Source organism: Callionymus lyra, chromosome 18, assembly GCF_982586985.1.
Source record: "Callionymus lyra chromosome 18, fCalLyr1.hap1.1, whole genome shotgun sequence".
Classification (NCBI taxonomy): domain Eukaryota; kingdom Metazoa; phylum Chordata; class Actinopteri; order Syngnathiformes; family Callionymidae; genus Callionymus; species Callionymus lyra.
Window position 1 is genome coordinate 18,509,909 of NC_141835.1, and position 18,499 is coordinate 18,528,407.

The 18,499-nt window shown below is 40.4% G+C and overlaps 1 protein-coding gene across 1 annotated transcript; it reads left to right on the top strand.

Annotated features, from left to right (window-relative positions):
- The first annotated feature begins 528 nt into the window (after positions 1–528).
- Positions 529–18,464, top strand: slc7a14a (solute carrier family 7 member 14a). The gene is made up of 10 exons (XM_087779339.1): positions 529–616; positions 6,505–6,973; positions 8,051–8,287; positions 8,394–8,611; positions 8,689–8,835; positions 10,947–11,155; positions 11,227–11,374; positions 11,891–12,386; positions 12,460–12,696; positions 12,858–18,464. Exons 2-10 carry the CDS (start codon positions 6,667–6,669, stop codon positions 13,151–13,153), a joined length of 2,295 nt encoding a protein of 764 aa, XP_087635465.1. The 5' UTR covers positions 529–616; positions 6,505–6,666; the 3' UTR covers positions 13,154–18,464.
- The last annotated feature ends 35 nt before the right edge of the window (positions 18,465–18,499 follow it).

Sequence of the window (18,499 nt, forward strand, 5' to 3'; positions counted from 1 at the left end):
AATTTTGCATACTAAGAATTGAGACGCACTAAGAAACATCTTAAGACGTTTCTATTTGTTCAGGCTTTTCCTTGATTTTCTGGAACTCCTGTTGTGTTATCAGTTTTATCTTGACCTTTAAAGTATATACTTTATTGAACATTGTTTTGATTGTTTAAGCGCTTTGTGATCCTGGTCTGGAAAAGCGCTATATAAATAAAAATTACTTACTTACTTACTTACTAACGCACTAAAAATACTAAATTTGAGTACGCTAGTATGCGATTTGAGACACAGCACTGGTGTATTGTACTTCATCAGCTGCTTCGTTCAACTAATGGGAGGGCCGGCTCTGGTCATGGACACCATACTTCCAGTGGTGATGTGACGACGAGGAAATACGGAAACGACGGAACGAGTTCGCAACTCCTGTGCCACGCAAAACACACACACCACGTTGCCGACGTGTCGTGCAGCGGGCTGCTGAATGATTTAAAGCTTTTTGACATCATCACGCCTCCCCTCCTCCCTCTTTCTCTCCCCCATCTCTCCTCCCTCTCCTCCTCCCTCCACTGCTGCTGCTGATGCTGCTGACCGACTGCAGCATCCGACATGGACTCGCTCTAATCCAGCCACAGTGAGTGCTTTTCGACTTATTCCCATCATTCTTTCCTCCCTTTTATTTATTTTTTGTTGTTTCACTCCTTTTGTTCGTTGGCGCAGAGCGCGTCCTGACAGAATAAAGGGCGATGTTTTGTTGACACTGAGCTGTGGAAAATCGTGGAGTCAGATCCGTTAAAATCGAAGCATCTTAATACCGCTTGACATTTAGAGACTTGAGGGTGTTTTTTTGTTGTTGTTTTTTTAGTGTGTGTTGTGTCGAGTCTCCCACCGGACCGCAGGGCGGAGTGCAAAAGGGGGGAGACAGAGGCTGACAACCGTATGACGAGGAGGTGGGACGTTTTAGGGAAGTGTTTCTAGTGGTGAGAGTCGGTATTATTGTGTCTGCCTGCCGTGCTTCAGACAAGGGGGGAAGTGGGCTAATCCTCCATCACATGTCCATGGCTCACTAGGTTCTCCATCTTTCTGTCGTGCTCTCCATGGTGCTGAAGGAGAGCTCTGGTCCGGCAAGATGGACTTTGCCAGGGCGCTCCACAGGTGCCGCCTAGACTGCAGGAGGGGGATCAGATACCCAGCCGAAAAAAATGTGTCATGACAACATGGCTTTACAAAAAGTTAGGAGGCAAATATGACCCGGAAATATACAATGTATTGATTTCCATAGACAGAGATTATACATCAATATTTTTTAAGTGTAGCCAACATGTGAAACAAATACAGAAACTCAGGTGGATTTCTTTTTTTTTATGTAGACGTATGATTATGTAACATTCAGACACTCACAGAGCCCCCGGGATATCTAGGTCACGGCCTCACGTTTGACAAGTCGTCTGAGAACTGTGAATGTTTATCCTTTAAAATATATTTCATGTCTTCCTTGTGTCATTTATACTGGACGGTCAGGCTTCCTTAAGCAGCTGAAGGTCAATTATTTCAATATTTTCAAGGCTGGTTTGACCAATATTGTTCTACTAATACACTTTGAGCAAGACAAAATTCAATAGGGGTTTCACAGATTATGATGTCTAGCTTCTTCTGTTCCCCCTTTGCTGTCAGTCAAAGGCTTCTTGGCAGTTTCTCAAGCTCAAGTTGTTTTTTCTGTCTCTGGCTGTGTGCTTTGAGCAACTGCTCCCCCTGTTTAGAAAACCATAATTACGTGTCAGAACGTGTGAGTATATGAAGCGATTCACCAGCGTTTATACCGCACTGCACTTTCATTTTAGCTTAGAGGTTCTTTGAATTTCAGCATTGGAGACGTTTTCCTTGTAACCCCTTTAGTAAATCCTCCTAAAGATCCCATAAAACCCCACGATTACGACTGATTAATGCATGCTTTAAACTCAGTAAATTCTCTAATATTACCGTTTCAAAAAACTCTTGGAAATAACAGGACTGGATGTGATGAATGATGCTAAACTGGTCGTTTCCCTAAATAAAGAGAAGAAAGGGGGTTGGACTTTTAAATGGAAAAAGGGGCCTTGCTCAAACTGCCATCATAGATTACGTGCCGCACCTTTAACTGACCAAAACTGGAATAAAAAACGGAACTAATGACTTTCAATCCATAACTTAATAATAAACAATGAGATGTAACATGATACAAAATAGAATTAATTAATTACAAAACTCTGCTGCGAGAAGTCTGACCCGTTCTAGTAGAAGAACTCACATTTCCCCGATCCTTAAAACTCTTCACTTGCTGCTGTTTTTTTTGGATCTATTTTAAAATCCTGGTTCTTACCTTCAGAGCTATTCATGGTCGGGCTCCTCTTTTTGTTTGTCTATTTATTTTTCAACTGTGTATTGCTTTTGATTTTTAAAGAACTTTGTGACCCTGGTCTAGAAAGGCGCTTTACAAATAACCTTAACTTACTTACTTACTTACTTGAGACTACCATTATGCCATCCTTCTATTTTTATGTTACAAGACTGGTTGCCTGTCTCTTCTTAAAAAACCTTACACACACACAACAAACACACACCTTATCCCACCATCATTATTTTCTACTCCAGGCAAATTCATATAATGAGGCGCACACACACGCACGAGCACTCCTTTAATTCAACTGACATTAAGGAGACAGATGAAAAGACACAGACTGCATCATCAGTGTGTGTGTGTGTCACCATGTCTGCATGTGACAGACAGCCATAATCATTACAATGAAATTAGATCTGGCTTCCTGGATATTGCTTCAACCCCAACTCGTAGCCTGGAAACAAAAATAACGTTGGATTAGTGCATTGCCAAATTCAAATGCTGAGTCTGAGGTGCAGTGCAGTGTCTTCAACCTCTGTCGTGCCAAAGGAGCTAACGCTTTAAGATTTGAGAGAAGCTCTTAGAGAAACGTTGGGCGAAATATGGACACACAAGAAGAGAAAGATTGACAGAAGTTTTTTAAAAATGAATGCAATTATTTCTTGGATGTTGTGGTTATCCGTAGTGATATCTTTCATCCATTCATTCATCCATCTATTAATTGTTTATTCACTGTTTAAGCACCTGCAGAAGTACTAGTTTATTCATTTTATTAATCAACATATTGCTTTAGCTCAGTCTTGGAGATTAATTAATGTCTACTTTACCAATAACTATGGCCATGTGAAAATTCTCCCTTTAAAAAAGAAAATGGGATCTGTGTGTTTGCCGTGGTTCTTTCTTCATTTCCTTTAAATAGAATGTCAACGTGTCCTCCTAGAATGACATGTCTGGCCTCGGAGGAAACAACCAACACAACAAACATGCCTATGCTAATTCAGTTAGCTTGCCTCAATGTCCAGAAACACCTGCTGTTCTCAGAGTCTCTAACCCAATAGCATGTTATCTGTCTTTGACTTCAACTTGTATCCAACAACCCTGTATATTTTCAACTAGAATATTGCTGACTCAGGATCTTGTCTCAACTTGGATAAACAGGATTTTTGCTTCATATGTCAGCCTAAAATGTAGTGGATCGTTTTTTTCTCCAGGTGTCATTTTATTGCCGGTGGACTCTCAGATATATTTCAAAAGACGCTTTGTTGCTGAAGAAGCAGAACTCATTCACGTTGTTTGCTCAGCCATTCAGCAGCAGCGGAGTCACACCCGGCTTTAGTCACGACCGGTTAGACACAAGGTTGGATGATGATGATGGAGGCTGTGATGTAAAGATAGGGTTACAACTGGAGGTAAAAATGAAGTAATCAGTTATGAATTTTCAAAGACCCATACTTTTCTTTAAAGGGCAAATAATGTGTTGATTTAAGTGTGTCTTAAATAGTACTTAATATTGTACTCATTAGTATGTGTCTGTTTGTACAAAACTCTCTATTAATAGATATATTTAGATAAGAAAATGTCCTGGGGTGAAAACCTTTGGTTTTTCTGGAGATTAAATCTTTACCATAACCACACCCACTCTGCTGTGATTGGTCAAGAATCACGGTTCGTCATTGCACGTCGTTAATCCCTGAAGTCTCCACCTCCAAGGGACACATTGTATAAACAAAGCAGAGCGTGATTACAGCTGGCTGGAGGAGTGAAGCCTAATATTATGTCATAATGGACTCCACTCTCGTAAGCTCTCATTCGCCAAGATTTCAGACGGGGGAGAACATTCTAAAGTATTAACTTCAAAACATCTTCATGATGAGGGACTTACTACATCTTGGAGAGGAAAGACTTCAACATTTGAAACATGTGAGTGAGTCAGGGGAGTTGGGTTTTCAAATTAGTTGCCATTTAAAGTACATTTAATAAACATACATAGAGTTGCTTTTATTCCTGGCTTAAACCAAAACTTCCAACGAACCAGGGAATATAACAGGAAACTAAAGAATATAACAGGGAACCTCCGAAAAACAGGGGATAAGAGGATGTCCAGTCGTGTCTGACTCAAGGGGAAAAGAGCGAAAGACAAAGTGAGAGAACAAAGTCATACCAAAATAAAGGTTTAACATGAAATAAATTAATTCCATTAAGCTCAACTTTTTCTCAGGTTCCATGATGTTCGAGCTGAGAAACACATTGAAGTGAGTCAGACAGACGGAGCACCTGCTGCAGCTAAGCTTCATGTCTGCATGTTTTGTTGATGCTCGACTGTTCAAATAGTGGAAAATAAACACAGGCAGGTGGTCTATAGTCACGGGAGGAGCTGATAAGGTGTGTGTGTGCGCTGATGGGACTCAATATAATAATAATGTTTAACTCATTCGTCCAGGTACGTAGAGAGACTAAAACATCTCATTTTACGGCAGCATCTGAGTGCGTTTTATTATAGGTGAGTGCCAGAGTGGGAGTGTCGAGTGTGTGCTTGCTCAGTCACTCAAGCTTCGACTCCAAATTGTTTCTGATTATGATGTGGCTGCGTCAGGCGTGCTTCAGCTGAGCACTGTTAGAGCCCATTATTAAATATCATCTGTGACTGCAGGAGCTTGTCCATTGTGTGGTGTTATGCTGTAATTACAATCCCCTTATTTTTAGAAACAACAGCTTTGCGTCGGAGCAGGACATTTGTGGCTCATAATAACATTGTTTCTACATTCACAATTCAGTTGGAGTGTGCGTTTATGAAGTCATGATCATGAGTCATAACAATATTGGAGTACTGCCACGACAATGTGAAAATATTATTTTGATTGAGATTGCTAAATAATAGCTAAATAGCTAAATAAGCTGCAATTTTATTCTTGTATAGATGAGTTTTTTTCAAAACATTTCTTCAATTAACTTAAAAAAAATGTTATGTATACACAAAAAATGACACACTAAAAGGAGAGTTATGTAAAAATGTAAATTAATAATAAATACAAAATACATTTGTTAATGCATAAGAACCATTTATACATGATCATACTTTGACATTACGAGGGCCGCATAAATATAGTCAAAGGGCCACTTGTGGCCCCCGGACAGCATCTTGCTCAGGTCTGATTTATATTATTTATTAAATACTTTGTTATGTCAACAAAGTGATAAACATGATCAACATTTCAGAATCATCTTGAATGTTAAAAATACTACTTTTTAAAAGAAAAAAAGTTTCTTCTTATTACAATCCTAACCATTGATGTCACTGGAGAAGTAACAGCAGCAATAAAAGAACAAAGAACTTGTTTAATTGCTATTTTTAGAGTAAAAAGCTATTTAAACAGTACATAACATAAACATCGTACTATTAAAATGTAGTGTACCACAAGGATCAGTACTGGGACCCAAATTTTTCATATTGGACATTCATAATAATAAGTGTTGGCCGAAACAACGTTTACATTATTTTGTAAACAAAGCAGAGGATTACATATATATATATTAAAAAACGTTTTATTGAGAATAAACACAATTGACAATTGATACAATCAAAGATAATCTGTTAAAAATGAATATCTTTAATGTTAAAAAAAAACGAACGAAAAAAGATTAAAAAAAGGTACAATTTTGGTGCTTTATTGAAGACCACCAAAAACCCAATATGAAGTGTTAAAAGCAAAAATCAAAAATCCTTAAAAAGTTTAATCCAAATTTTAGTGTAATTAGATTTGCGACAGTGAATTTACACATTTTGGAAATGCAAATTGTTTTGTTTCAGTGACACTGGAGTTATAGAAAATGGTGCATCATGTTGATAATCAATCATTTATTTCTTTTTTGTTTTAACTAGTTAATGAATATAACCAGGGTTTGTGTGAAGTTCTAGAGAAGTTTTTGTTATGTTTGTGTGTATAATCAGTATAATCAAATGGAATAAGTTAGATTGAATTTAACAATGTACCGTTATTTCCAATCTTTTAAATATTATTTTCCTGACATTCATTATTTTCCTCACAATAATTATGAACATGAAGTCTGCTATTGTGAAAGCAGTAAATTGATTTTCTATGAATCAACAATTGTAATTTCAACAATTGTTTTCTCTTGTATTTCAGATAACTTCCATTTTCACCATGTGGGGAAACCCTTAAACGGACTAAATAAGGGCAAGAAAAAGATCTTCCATTTACTTTTACTTAAAGCTTCTCAGTTGAGTGGGCTCTTCGACGACACAACAAGACTTTCTGCAGTAAATCGTTTGATCAAAAGCTGCTAGGATGTCCGGGATAGCAGGAAAGTTGGACCCTCGACGGATACAGTGGGGCTCAGCATGGAAGACCTTCACATCTCGAGTGCTGAGGACCAAACCAGTGGAGTCCATGCTGGATTCAGCCGTGACTGGCACCAGCGCACACGGCACGAGGCTGGCAAGAGTGCTCTCAACGGTGGACCTGGTGTCGCTGGGGGTGGGCAGCTGTGTCGGGACGGGGATGTACGTGGTCTCCGGGTTGGTCGCCAAAGAGATGGCTGGACCAGGAGTCATCGTGTCCTTCATTATCGCAGCTGTCGCTTCCATATTATCTGGTGAGTGATCTAGGGCCATCTGGGGCTCCTCCCAGTGTTTCAACCGACTCCCTTCTTCCAGATTAAACTGGATTAAAAAGACGATATCCAGGGAAATGTTTTGTGTACCAAAAAAATCATGCAGTCTTGGAGACTGTGGTGAATCTGAATTGTTAATGAGAGTGACAGTGAAGTGGTGTTACATAAGATTTTTTTTTTTTTCTGACCATCTGATTTGTTGTTATACCCAAGATTAAAGACACAAAAGGATACCAGGTGATTCAGAGGTGCGCGTTTATGCACTTAACGTTTCTATCGATCCAACCTACCCTATTTTCCACACTATTATGCGCACTGGATTGTAAGGCGCACCTTCAATAAATGGCCTATTTTAGAACTGTTTTCATAAATATGGCGCACCGGATTATAAGGTGCATAGAATAAAATAGAGAAACGTTTGACTGAGGTTGTGTTATGAATCCACTAGATAAAGCTGTGCTAAAGGGAATGTCAACAAAACAGTGAGATAAAGTCAAACTTTATTAAGCGTTCAAATAATGTTTAAAAGGCTTCAAGCAGCAGCGCGCGAGTCTGGTGTTATGAGCAGACAAATGTTGAGTGCCAAGCAGAGAAGTTGAGTGCGTGTATGACATGTTGAACACATGTGTATGACTGGTTGAGCGCGAGTGATTTTGCGCAAAAAAAAACGTTTTGAGTGTACAACAACCAAGACATACTCGCTCAAAATGTTGGCAGTAATCTTACTCCATATAAGTCCGCCATGATATGACGTGCGTCGTTTATCCCACCCCGTGATGATGCAAGTGTCAAGAAAGTGTTTGTTAAAAAGTCACACATCAAAAAAACTGTTGTTTTTTTAGAAATTTAAAGGCTTTTAAGTGTGCCTTATAGTGTGGAAAATACGGTACTCTGACATGCGCAGTCTCAACACAGCTAGCAAAAGTAGCCTCATGCGCAGTAATGATGGTCTGATGAAGCTTGATGAATTTCAAATTGACCAACCATCACTTCATAAACATTCAAATAATGCCTCCATTAATCTCGCTCCCCATCCTCAATGTCTCCTTCTTACTTCAGGGGTGTGTTATGCGGAGTTCGGGGTGCGTGTCCCGAAGACGACGGGGTCGGCCTACACGTACAGCTACGTCACGGTTGGAGAGTGTGTGGCTTTCTTCATTGGGTGGAATCTGATCCTGGAGTACCTGATCGGCACGGCGGCCGGGGCGTCGGCACTCAGCAGCATGGCCGACTCGCTGGCCAATCACACCATCAGCAACTTTATGATCACTCACATTGGAGCGATGAATGGTTTGGGTAAGCATTTGCTACACAATCTTCAACTCATAGATGTATAGAATAAAAAGGCAGCTATGATTCTGCATTTAAATCTGTCCAACCCATTTGCCGGTGCTGTTCGTAGGTAAAGGCGAACAGTCCTACCCTGATTTGCTGGCACTGGTGATCGCACTGCTTGTGACTGTGATCGTGGCGCTTGGCGTGAAGAACTCTGTCGGCCTCAACAATGTCTTGAACGTCATCAACCTCGTGGTGTGGGTGTTCATGATGATCGCTGGGCTGTTTTTCGTCAACGGGGAGAACTGGGACGGCGGGAGATTCCTCCCTTTTGGCTGGTCCGGGGTAATTATACATGTTGATAAAATCCCCAAACATGCAGCGTTGTTCTTGTCCTATTTGTTCCGATCGTCTTCTTCTAGGTGATGCAAGGAGCTGCCACATGCTTCTACGCTTTCATCGGGTTCGACATCATTGCTACAACGGGAGAAGAGGCCAAGAGCCCCAACACATCCATCCCGTACGCCATCACAGCCTCACTCATCACCTGTCTCACGGCCTACGTCTCTGTGAGTTGCTCTGGATGCTCGTTTGCATGGACAGTCCTTTGCAGGGGCGGCCAATTACATTTCCTCGGGTGCCACATTATATAGATTTGACACCACAGGCTGGAATCAGGAAGCTAAGGTAGTGACTGCGAGTGTCGGATTGCCGATTAGTTCCAGTTGCGTGTCAAAAAAACAGGAGGGAGGGACACAGCCATGATATTTGACTCTTATAATAATAATATTAGTCAACATTATTACATTTAATATAATGACTTATGATTAATTAGCCCCAAAAATAAGGAACACAAAAGTAAATAAGCCTGATTCTAGAATAAACGGAAAATATCAACCTCAAAATTTTGGTAACATTAATAATGCTATTCACATTGAAGAAAAAAATGAAAAAGAATGAATCTCCCAACCTCTGTAATGAGTTGTTATCTTTACCTCAGTGCTGACTTGAAAACAGTTTTGTTTATTGTCAGTGTAGCGGTGTAGGCGGCTCTCATCTCTTGTTTATTCATTCTGCTGGTAGAGAGCAATATCTTTGACTGGGTTGCTATGGGTAACAGCTGCCGATCAGTTTACATCAGCAAAGACAGTGAAAACCTGAAATATATTTTATTTTCCAAATGTATTCTGTTGATTTTGTCATCTGGATCAAGTTGTTTTATATCTTAATGCAAGTATAAATGGTAACAGCTTAGTTAGCTCAGACATAAAGTTATAACAGATAAACACAAATGTTTACAGAAGGAAACTTAAACTTAACAACTTAGACATACACTTTCAAGACTATTTGCTCAAACAACCTCAGTTGCTTTAGGGTAAACAGATTCTTTTGAGGCTTGACTGGTTACGGGTTTATTTTTTGAATAACCTTGACTTAAACTAACATCTTGATGCACATTCTTATGTTACTTTGGAGAAAATACCATCTTACCACCAAAATACCACATTTTTAGATCGTTCAAATAGTTTTTTCTTTCGGTGCGGCCCGGTAACAAATGACTCAGGGACTGGTACCAACCTCCAGGTTCCACTGGTTTAGATTATAGAGAAAAGATTCCTTTGTGCTACTTCTGAGTTTCCCTTGCATGCTCTGCTTTGTGAGTATTACAGGTGCGTTACAGGACTAAAGAAAGCATGAATTATAAATCAACTGATGACGCAATATTCCCATTTCATCTAAAATGCCACACCATCTCTTCTTGCCACTACTGTTGCTTAGCAACAGCACACACGCTTAAATCCATATTGATGATATTGGGCCCACTGGAGCAGATAAACAGATAGAATATTTAGCAGGGATCCGGTTTAATTACAGACAAGTGTCCAATAACAATGAATATCTACTGCTGTGGTTCAGAAATCCTCAACCCTCAGGACACAAAGCCTACTATGAATAAAGGAGGTGCATTTTCATCCTCTTTCAGAACAAAGACTCCTCCTTCAAATGGATTTTCTATTGCAATCTATTTGACTTTTCTCAATTATATTATACAACGTTAAAGTATTGTCTTAATAGATGACTTAACCCTTGTGCTACCTCAGGCTCATGGTGACCCAGAGGCCCGAAAACAAATGTGTTTGTGGTACCCCTTGTTGTCTCTGGGTCGAGGCGGCAACACAGGATACCCTAACACATTTGTTTTCGGACCTCTGTGACACCTTGACCCTAAGATAACACAAGGGTTGAGATATCTGTTCCAGTGTGCACTAATGGAAGGCCATTAAACATGTTTTTTTTTTCTCAAATAACTGAATAAAAGCTACTTATTCACTGTCACGTATTAAACTCAGGCCACAAATCTGGTTTGCCAAGTCATTTTAGGTGGTCCGCTGGATGGTCGGCATACAGTAGATTCATGTCAATATTGTGCTGTGTTTCACACCAGACAAGGAACAGAGATTTTGGTGGTCAACTGTTATTCTAATAAAGTAAAATTTATTTTAAAATCATTTGTAGAGATTGTTTGGTGAAGGATGACAAACACAGACAACGAAGAACTATTTCCTCAAATCTTGGATAAAGATTATGTCAAGCTCAAACGTTGAAAAATAACCCAAAAAACAACATTTCATGAAGTATCTTTTATGTTCCTAACTCACCGTCTGAATATGGATTGCAGGTCTCAGTGATTCTGACGTTGATGGTACCATACAACGAGATTGATGCAGATGCACCGCTGATGGAGATGTTCGCCATACATGGATGCATGTTCGCCAAATACATCGTGGCAGTCGGCTCCATAGCTGGATTGACAGTGTCCCTGCTGGGGTCCCTGTTTCCCATGCCCAGAGTCATCTACGCCATGGCAGGGGACGGGCTGCTTTTCAAGTCAGTAGCAGAAATGTTCATTTATCTTTCTCTCCTTTTTTTAACGTTTGTCTGCTCAATTGTCCTTTTAGGTTTTTGGCAAACGTGTCATCCTACACAGAAACCCCGGCGGTTGCTTGTGTTGTGTCTGGCTTTTTAGCTGCCCTCCTGTCCCTTCTGGTCAGCCTCAGAGACCTGATAGAAATGATGTCCATAGGAACGCTGCTGGCCTACACCCTGGTGAGTAATAGATCCCTTCACCCTTAGCAGGGCCTTGGCTTCTTTGAGAGCTGACGACTTGTCATTGCTCACAAGGGTAAAATTAAACTTCTACACTCTTTTCTTTAAGCCTCAAGAGTGTACGTACACAGTCATTGTGGACGTTGCTGGATAGTTTCTACACGTATAATGTAGTGATGAAACTTCATGAAGCAGTGTCATTATTTTCACAGTCCACTAGATGGCGGTCACTGCACTATATTCCTTCGTTTTGATGAAACATCACATCATTTTAAACTGATGGCGCCACCTACTGACCTCTTAACAACTAGCAGTGCTTCATGACGCTTCATCAGCACATCACTAAGGAATACCAGAAATACATTTGTTTTGGGGCCTTCAGTTCATCTTGATCCAGAGATAACTCAAGGGTTAAGTAAACCATGTATAATAGCACAAAGACAAAGTAAAAGTTTAACTTATCTTTTAATTTTGCCTTTGCAACTACTTTGCGTCTCTAATTCTTATTCATTCCAGGTGAGTCTGTGTGTGCTGCTGTTACGGTATCAACCCGAGGGTGACATCCATGGCTTCGTCAACTTCCTCTCTGAGGAGCAGAAAAACAAGAAGAAAGAGGGAGTTTTGGCAGAGTGCGAGAAAGAGGCTTGCTCCCCGACCAGTGAGGTGGAAGAATATGGGGGTCAAACTACGAACACTTGTGGAGCAAAGAATTTGCCTTCGCTTGGTGACAACGAGATGCTAATCGGGAAGCCTGACAAGAACGCGTATGCAGCCGGACACCCCAACTATGGCACCGTCGATATGACAACTGGAATAGAAGCTGAAGAATCAGAGGAAGGGATATCCCGGCGCCTGAAGAAGATCATCGGCCCTCGGTATTACACCTTACGGATACGACTGGGTCTACCTGGGAAGATGGACAGACCGACAGCAGCTACGGGAAAAACTGTCACCATTTGTGTGCTGCTTCTCTTCATTATCCTCTTTGCGTTTTGCTCCTTTATCATATTCGGTAAAAAGCACTGAACAAAACCGTTACCTTTCCTCAACACTCCTTTGGCTAATTCTCTTTCTGGTATCTCTAGGAGCGAGCTTCATCGCGGAGGGTCAATGGTGGGCCTTGCTGCTACTGATTTTCTTCATCATCTTCATTGCTCTGCTGGTCATCATCATCCTGCAGCAGCCGGAGAACCCTAAGCGACTGCCCTACATGGCACCGTGTGTGCCTTTTGTGCCTGCCTCCGCCATGCTGGTCAACATCTACCTCATGCTGAAACTGTCCGCAATCACATGGATACGGTTCTCAATCTGGTGTTTCATAGGTGAGCAGCAATGTTGACTGTTTCGACTAAATTGACCATCACTTGGGTTGAGTTCCACTTTGATTCTTATGTGTTTAGCCATTGATATGAATGGCATATCAAAGAGTGCACTGTTCTCCACATAAATATTGACTTATGTGATATGGCATGTGTACTTTTAGGGGTGCTGATCTACTTTGGATACGGCATGTGGAACAGTACACTGGAGATCACTGCCAGAGAGAACGAGGTCCACGCCTCTACCTACCAGCGCTATGACCACGGTGTGGACGAAGGCTTCTGCGGCTTCGACGATGACTTTTACCCGCCAACTACCGAGCAGTGGGACACACCCGAGGGTGGATCAAAAATTGTGCCAACCAAAGCCAAACCGGAAAATGACGGATTGTCACCAAAGGAGGGCAGGAGGACCATTGGGAATCACGGACTGGCAGAAGAAGACCCGATGGATTTCTAAAAGGCACTGACTTTTGTGTTATCATGAATGTACTGCCTTGTCTGTTGCTTGGGGAAAGTGAGGGGACAGTGTGAGAGCATGAATGGTCGGGTGTGTGTATGTGGGTGTGCATGACTGCATGTGTGTGGGTTGCTGTTTGTGTGTTAAGTCGATGGGCTACCTTGTTTCCTGACAGGGGAGTAACTTTCCTATTTTCTCAGCCTCTTCTGGTTCCAAATGTGAACGTTAGTTGTGTGTCGTCACAGTCACTTTTCTGGTTTCCACTTCCCACACAACAGCAAGGCCAGATTCTAAAGGGAAGACTTTGTAAAGCACTACACGGTTTCCGAAACAGTGTGATGTAGCTGTTGCTTATCAGTTCGTTCCTAGAATGAGTCACAGATGAGAAGCCAGAAAATGACAAACATTTCCTGGATCTTCGCAATTGCTTGTCAGACACTTCTTATCTTTAAGGAGACTTTGCACTTATTCAAAATAAAATCCTGTATTGCCCAAAACATCCAGCCAAACGTCCTTGTTAAAAGGTAATTGATGTTTTCTGTCACAACTATCACTTTGCTTGCAATAGTGCCTTCATCTCGTGAGTTTGGATCATTTTACCTATTATAAATTGAGTCTTTAAGGAATAGTTTTTACACTTTTATTCTCATGTCACTGCATGCAGGGAGCCCGTTTTGTATTCGTCGTTGCCATGTCTTCTAATTGCTCTTCCAGCATTTCGCTTCGTCAAAGTGACTTAGAAACCAATTTATTTGATGTTGTTGTATTCTTGTACCAGCAACAATGATGGAAAATGAGACAGGAAAATTTACACGAACAGAACTCAGAGAGTTGCTCTTTGTAAGAGGTTGTAAAGAGAACATCTTCAGGTTAATCCGGTATATATATAGAAGGTGGATAGGATCCTCTAACCAAAGATAATCTGAAAATGAAATTGGAAAACCATGCAATGTTTGAATGGAATTTTGATATTGATTTATGTTATTCACATTTTGATCCGTAGGAAAGTGAAAAAAAAGAGCCTAGAAAATAGATAGAAAGTCCCAAATCCAGTTGTGGATCACAACACTAGATTCCAAGAGTTTTTCAAAACCAGCTCTAGGCTCTTCAAAGAAGAATATTTACTCTTTGTGGTGTGCTCTTGTATTGGCAAGAGTGCAGGTGAAGTGTTGGAGAAATAACTAAAAGGCAATCTTAAGCTTTGCTAGTACCCTTTAGTTGAAACATAAGAGACAATTACTCGATTACCTGAATATAAAAAAAGTGTTTTTAGATGACACAAGGGTCAAAAGATCCCTCCTCTTCCATGTCTGTCCTGTATTTCTTCAATTCCTTCAGGTCCCTCTGGGGTCTCTTCCATTCATAAAACAGTTATGTCTTTCAACAATTTATAGAAATGATACTCTAGCTTTTAATCACATATCTTTTGCTTAAATGCTTGCTTTGGTGTTGTGACACTCGATCAATCCGAGCCAATGCTGCCAAGGTTAAAATGGTCTTATGGTCGGTGATTATCATACAACATGGTAGTGGTACGTTGATGATGGCAGCTGCTGTCTCCTGGGTTATCCTTCCTCACTCTCTCCTGTACCTGTTGCTGCATCAGTCCCTTCCAGGGAGGCCTTATTTATAATGCACTAATTCTACGGATGCCACGCTAAGACCAACCCCTCACCTGGCCTGTGCTCCCATTGCATCCATTCATCTATCACCGCAAACAGCATCTAGGAAAAAAAAAGATTATATGGTTTATATGTGAGGCTTGTCTGCTTCAGAACAGAGGGATATCAGAGCACACATATTTGCACAGTATATCCACCAGAGGTCAGGCACCGTAGCTGTGCCATACTGACAGAAATCACTCTTGCAATTTTCTTCCTGGCTTCAACCAAAATACTTTTCTAATTTCCGTTTGTGTTATTGTGAAAACGAAGGCAAAGTCGAGCTGAAACTGATAAATGTATGGTTGACCTCACGTTTAAGTTAGCGTTCTTTTGTGCAGATTCACAAGTACAACATTATTCGTATGGAAATTTGTTAGCCTTGGACAATATAGCATCATCAATATCATTGTATCTTAAAGCACATTTCTGTTTTAGCTCGACTCTGCAGGCTTAGGCAGTGGCTATTTTACCATGGACAGCAAGGATTATTAAAAAAAAAAAACCTGACAAAACCCGACAATATTGTAAATTAAAGAAATGCAGTTAGGAAAGGCTGTCTTCTTACATTGTTATTATTAATCCAGTAGCAGTGACTACCTAATTCAGAGATACTTAAATTGGGTTTGTCCCCAAGATTTTTCTTTAACCACACTATATACTTGATCCAAAGGTGTGTATTTATAAAATATGTTTGTTGTGATTTGCCAATCTGTTAAAACACTAGCTTGATAAGTACTATCATATTGCTCATCATTGATGTTTTAGGAGTACTATCCATTTTGGATGGGCAGTATCCTCAGTGCACCTCAGATGTATCTACATTTGGGTTTGACTACTGCTTTAAAAAAAAAAAGCAAAAACTAACATCAAGGGCTCAGAAGGTTAAATGGAGTGGCAAATACTGAAGACGAGACTAGATTCCCCAGGAGAGAAGAAAAGACAAACTCCACCTGTGACCTTCTCTCCCCATCTGTTCATCGCAGACTAACAATTATGCGCAGATTCCATAAGACTTTGGACAGGAGTGCCACCACTATTATCTGCAAATGTCGAGAAATATAAACCCAACGCATTCTTCTGACCAAACTGGTAAAGACAATCAAACCTAATATTGCAGTCCAGGTGATGTCACGCCAAGCCTCTGACACTAGATTGTAAAGAACCTCTTATTATTCTTTATCGTGTGACTGCATGGACTATGTTCGTACGTGTGTTTGGCGGAACATCTGCAGGTAAATGTGACGCATGCCCTTCTGCATGATGCCCGGGGTGTAATAGTTGTTCTTACGTGATGGCTTGTCACGACGCAAACGTGACTTCTTTCAACCTTTCGAAAATGTGTGCAACACTTTTGTGTTCCTTATTCTGAAGAAACCACTGTCAAGTGACTTCACGATGGGGTAAGACCTGGTCCACATGTACACAACATACCAACACAGTTAGCTTGAAGGTGCCACTCTCACTAATGCTGGCCTAACCAAGACATTTGGTTTAGATTCCTATGACTCCATGGATTCCATTATAGTCTCATAACATGGTTTCTTCGAAGTAGACACATTTTTTCCAATTCCTGCTTTCAAGACTTTTGTAGTCACCACACATGGTTTTCTCTTTACAGGTGTGTCTGGTCTGGGTTACTCTGTGGAATTTATTGACTTTTTAGTGGAGTTAGATCCATCAGTTCTATTGTTCAGAAGTCAGGTTGAAACCTGAGCCTTATTGGACGACTCATATTAGGGCAAGAACCAATAAACTAAATCAGGAGAAACAAGTGACTATCATTACCCCAATCATACCATAACCCAAACCCAAGAAATCTAGCCTCATATTGAAGTTGATATCAATGACATACTAGGAATTGATCTCAGTGGAGTGGACTGTAAAGAGGCGTGTCAACTTTAATATAAAGTATAAAGTAGTACTGTATACCCAACCCTAACCCCAACCACTATTATAGCCAGAGACAGAAGGAGCAGGACCATTAAGACCAAGACCTTGACTGGTTTCCAAAACTACCACACTACAAATATATCACACTCCTCAGAGTGGCAGATTCAAAAAGCGTTTTACTCAAGCAAACAAAATTCCACCTTTGCACTTACTGTATTTGGCTCAATCTCAAGGTCAATGTCGCGGTTAAATGACCCCTCTGTTAGCATATTACTGATAGCTCTTACAACAATGAGTCCAAATCAGTGTAATACAATTGAATCAACTGGTTAATATCGTGTTTAGACACTCATGTCAATGCATACTTGACATGTTATGAAAGATAGTTCTAATGTCTTTATTAAACTATATTCACAGATACTTCCACGTTTTCAATAAGTCCGGTGACATATTTGAACAGGAAGAATGGTTATTTTTCCCTCTCTCTCTCAATCTAAAGCCAAAAGAGTATGATTTAATGCATTTATCCGATAATATACAGATGAAAAACAAACAGTTTGAGCTAGCCAATGGGTTTCTAGTACCCATTTTTAAGGGGATGCACCTCAAAATACCTTCTATCTTGCTGTGCTTGGGTTTAACTGTTAATTCAAAACATCCCTTTAATCTTTTCACTGTTGTCTTAGACCAGAGCAGGTGAATAATAAACACTTCCTCTTCCATCTTAACCTGTGATTAACATCGGATCCTCCGTTATCGCAGACAAAAACAAAAACCAGCCTCGAACTTTCCTTTTTTGGAAGTTGCCAAATTTGGGGATCTATTCCTGACCTGTTGTAGGAGTGAACAAAACCTGAACAAAGACGTGGTTTCTGTGTGCATGTGGACTGGGTCTTTTCTCTAAGGTCGTTGCTCAGTACGAGTTTGAGATCCAATGCGGGGGTCAGTCATCTCCACTCCCAGATGTGGGTTGAAAAACATGTAGCAAACGTGGCTTGACCGCTCCTCGATAAGCTTCTTGTCCCCCCCTTCCAAATCTCTGTACGGCCAAAGTCAACCAAGTGTGTTTACTTCTTTTGATGGACAAACTTTGTTCTCCAACGGTGATCACATTTCTTGTCTCATGAGATTCTTTTATGTGATAAATTAAGCAAAGCAGTAGCCTGATCATGGACCACAGCAGACATATCTATCCAGCAGTAACGAAAAAAGTGTTATAGTATTTTTCTACAGCTGTTTTCCACCTTCCGGCCTCCCCTGGGTAGACAAGGCGCGCAGGAAACTGAACCTATATTTTGACAACTGTAGACTCTAGAAAAATCCAGATTATTTAATATCCGTCTTTTCTTCACACGTGGATAAGACCTTACAAAGCAAGTTTTAACTTCTCGAGGTCATGCATTTGCAGAGATGGCGTGCTACTGTGTGTTCTCTTTGTGCTTGTGACCTTAGAATCTAGTCGCTCTTTCTTTCTGGCTTAATCGATATTTCCTTCCCTTTAGTGTATATTTTCGGGCGCAAAATTGTAAAATGTTGGCGTTTTTATTTTGAATATTTTTTTTTCATGTGTGTGTGTGTTTTTTCTTCAGCTCCTGGGCTCCACTGTTTTTACGCTGAGTTGTTGGTATTGTTTCGAGCAACAATAATTATTTATTGCAAATACCAAAAATTGTGTCTTGGTCTTTTGTGTTCTTTTTTTGTGTTCAAGTCAAGGTGTGTATATCAGGTTGTTTATCTTTGTTATTCGTTTTTTTGTGTGTGTGTATGTTTACAGTAAATTTAGTTTTGAGTT

Coding starts and splice junctions, on each gene's coding strand:
- slc7a14a (XM_087779339.1), top strand. CDS start 6,667: ATGTCCGGGATAGCAGGAAAGTTGGACCCTCGACGGATACAGTGGGGC. Junction 11,375..11,890: donor CGCTGCTGGCCTACACCCTG/GTGAGTAATAGA, acceptor TATTCATTCCAG/GTGAGTCTGTGTGTGCTGCT. Junction 12,697..12,857: donor CTCAATCTGGTGTTTCATAG/GTGAGCAGCAAT, acceptor GTGTACTTTTAG/GGGTGCTGATCTACTTTGGA.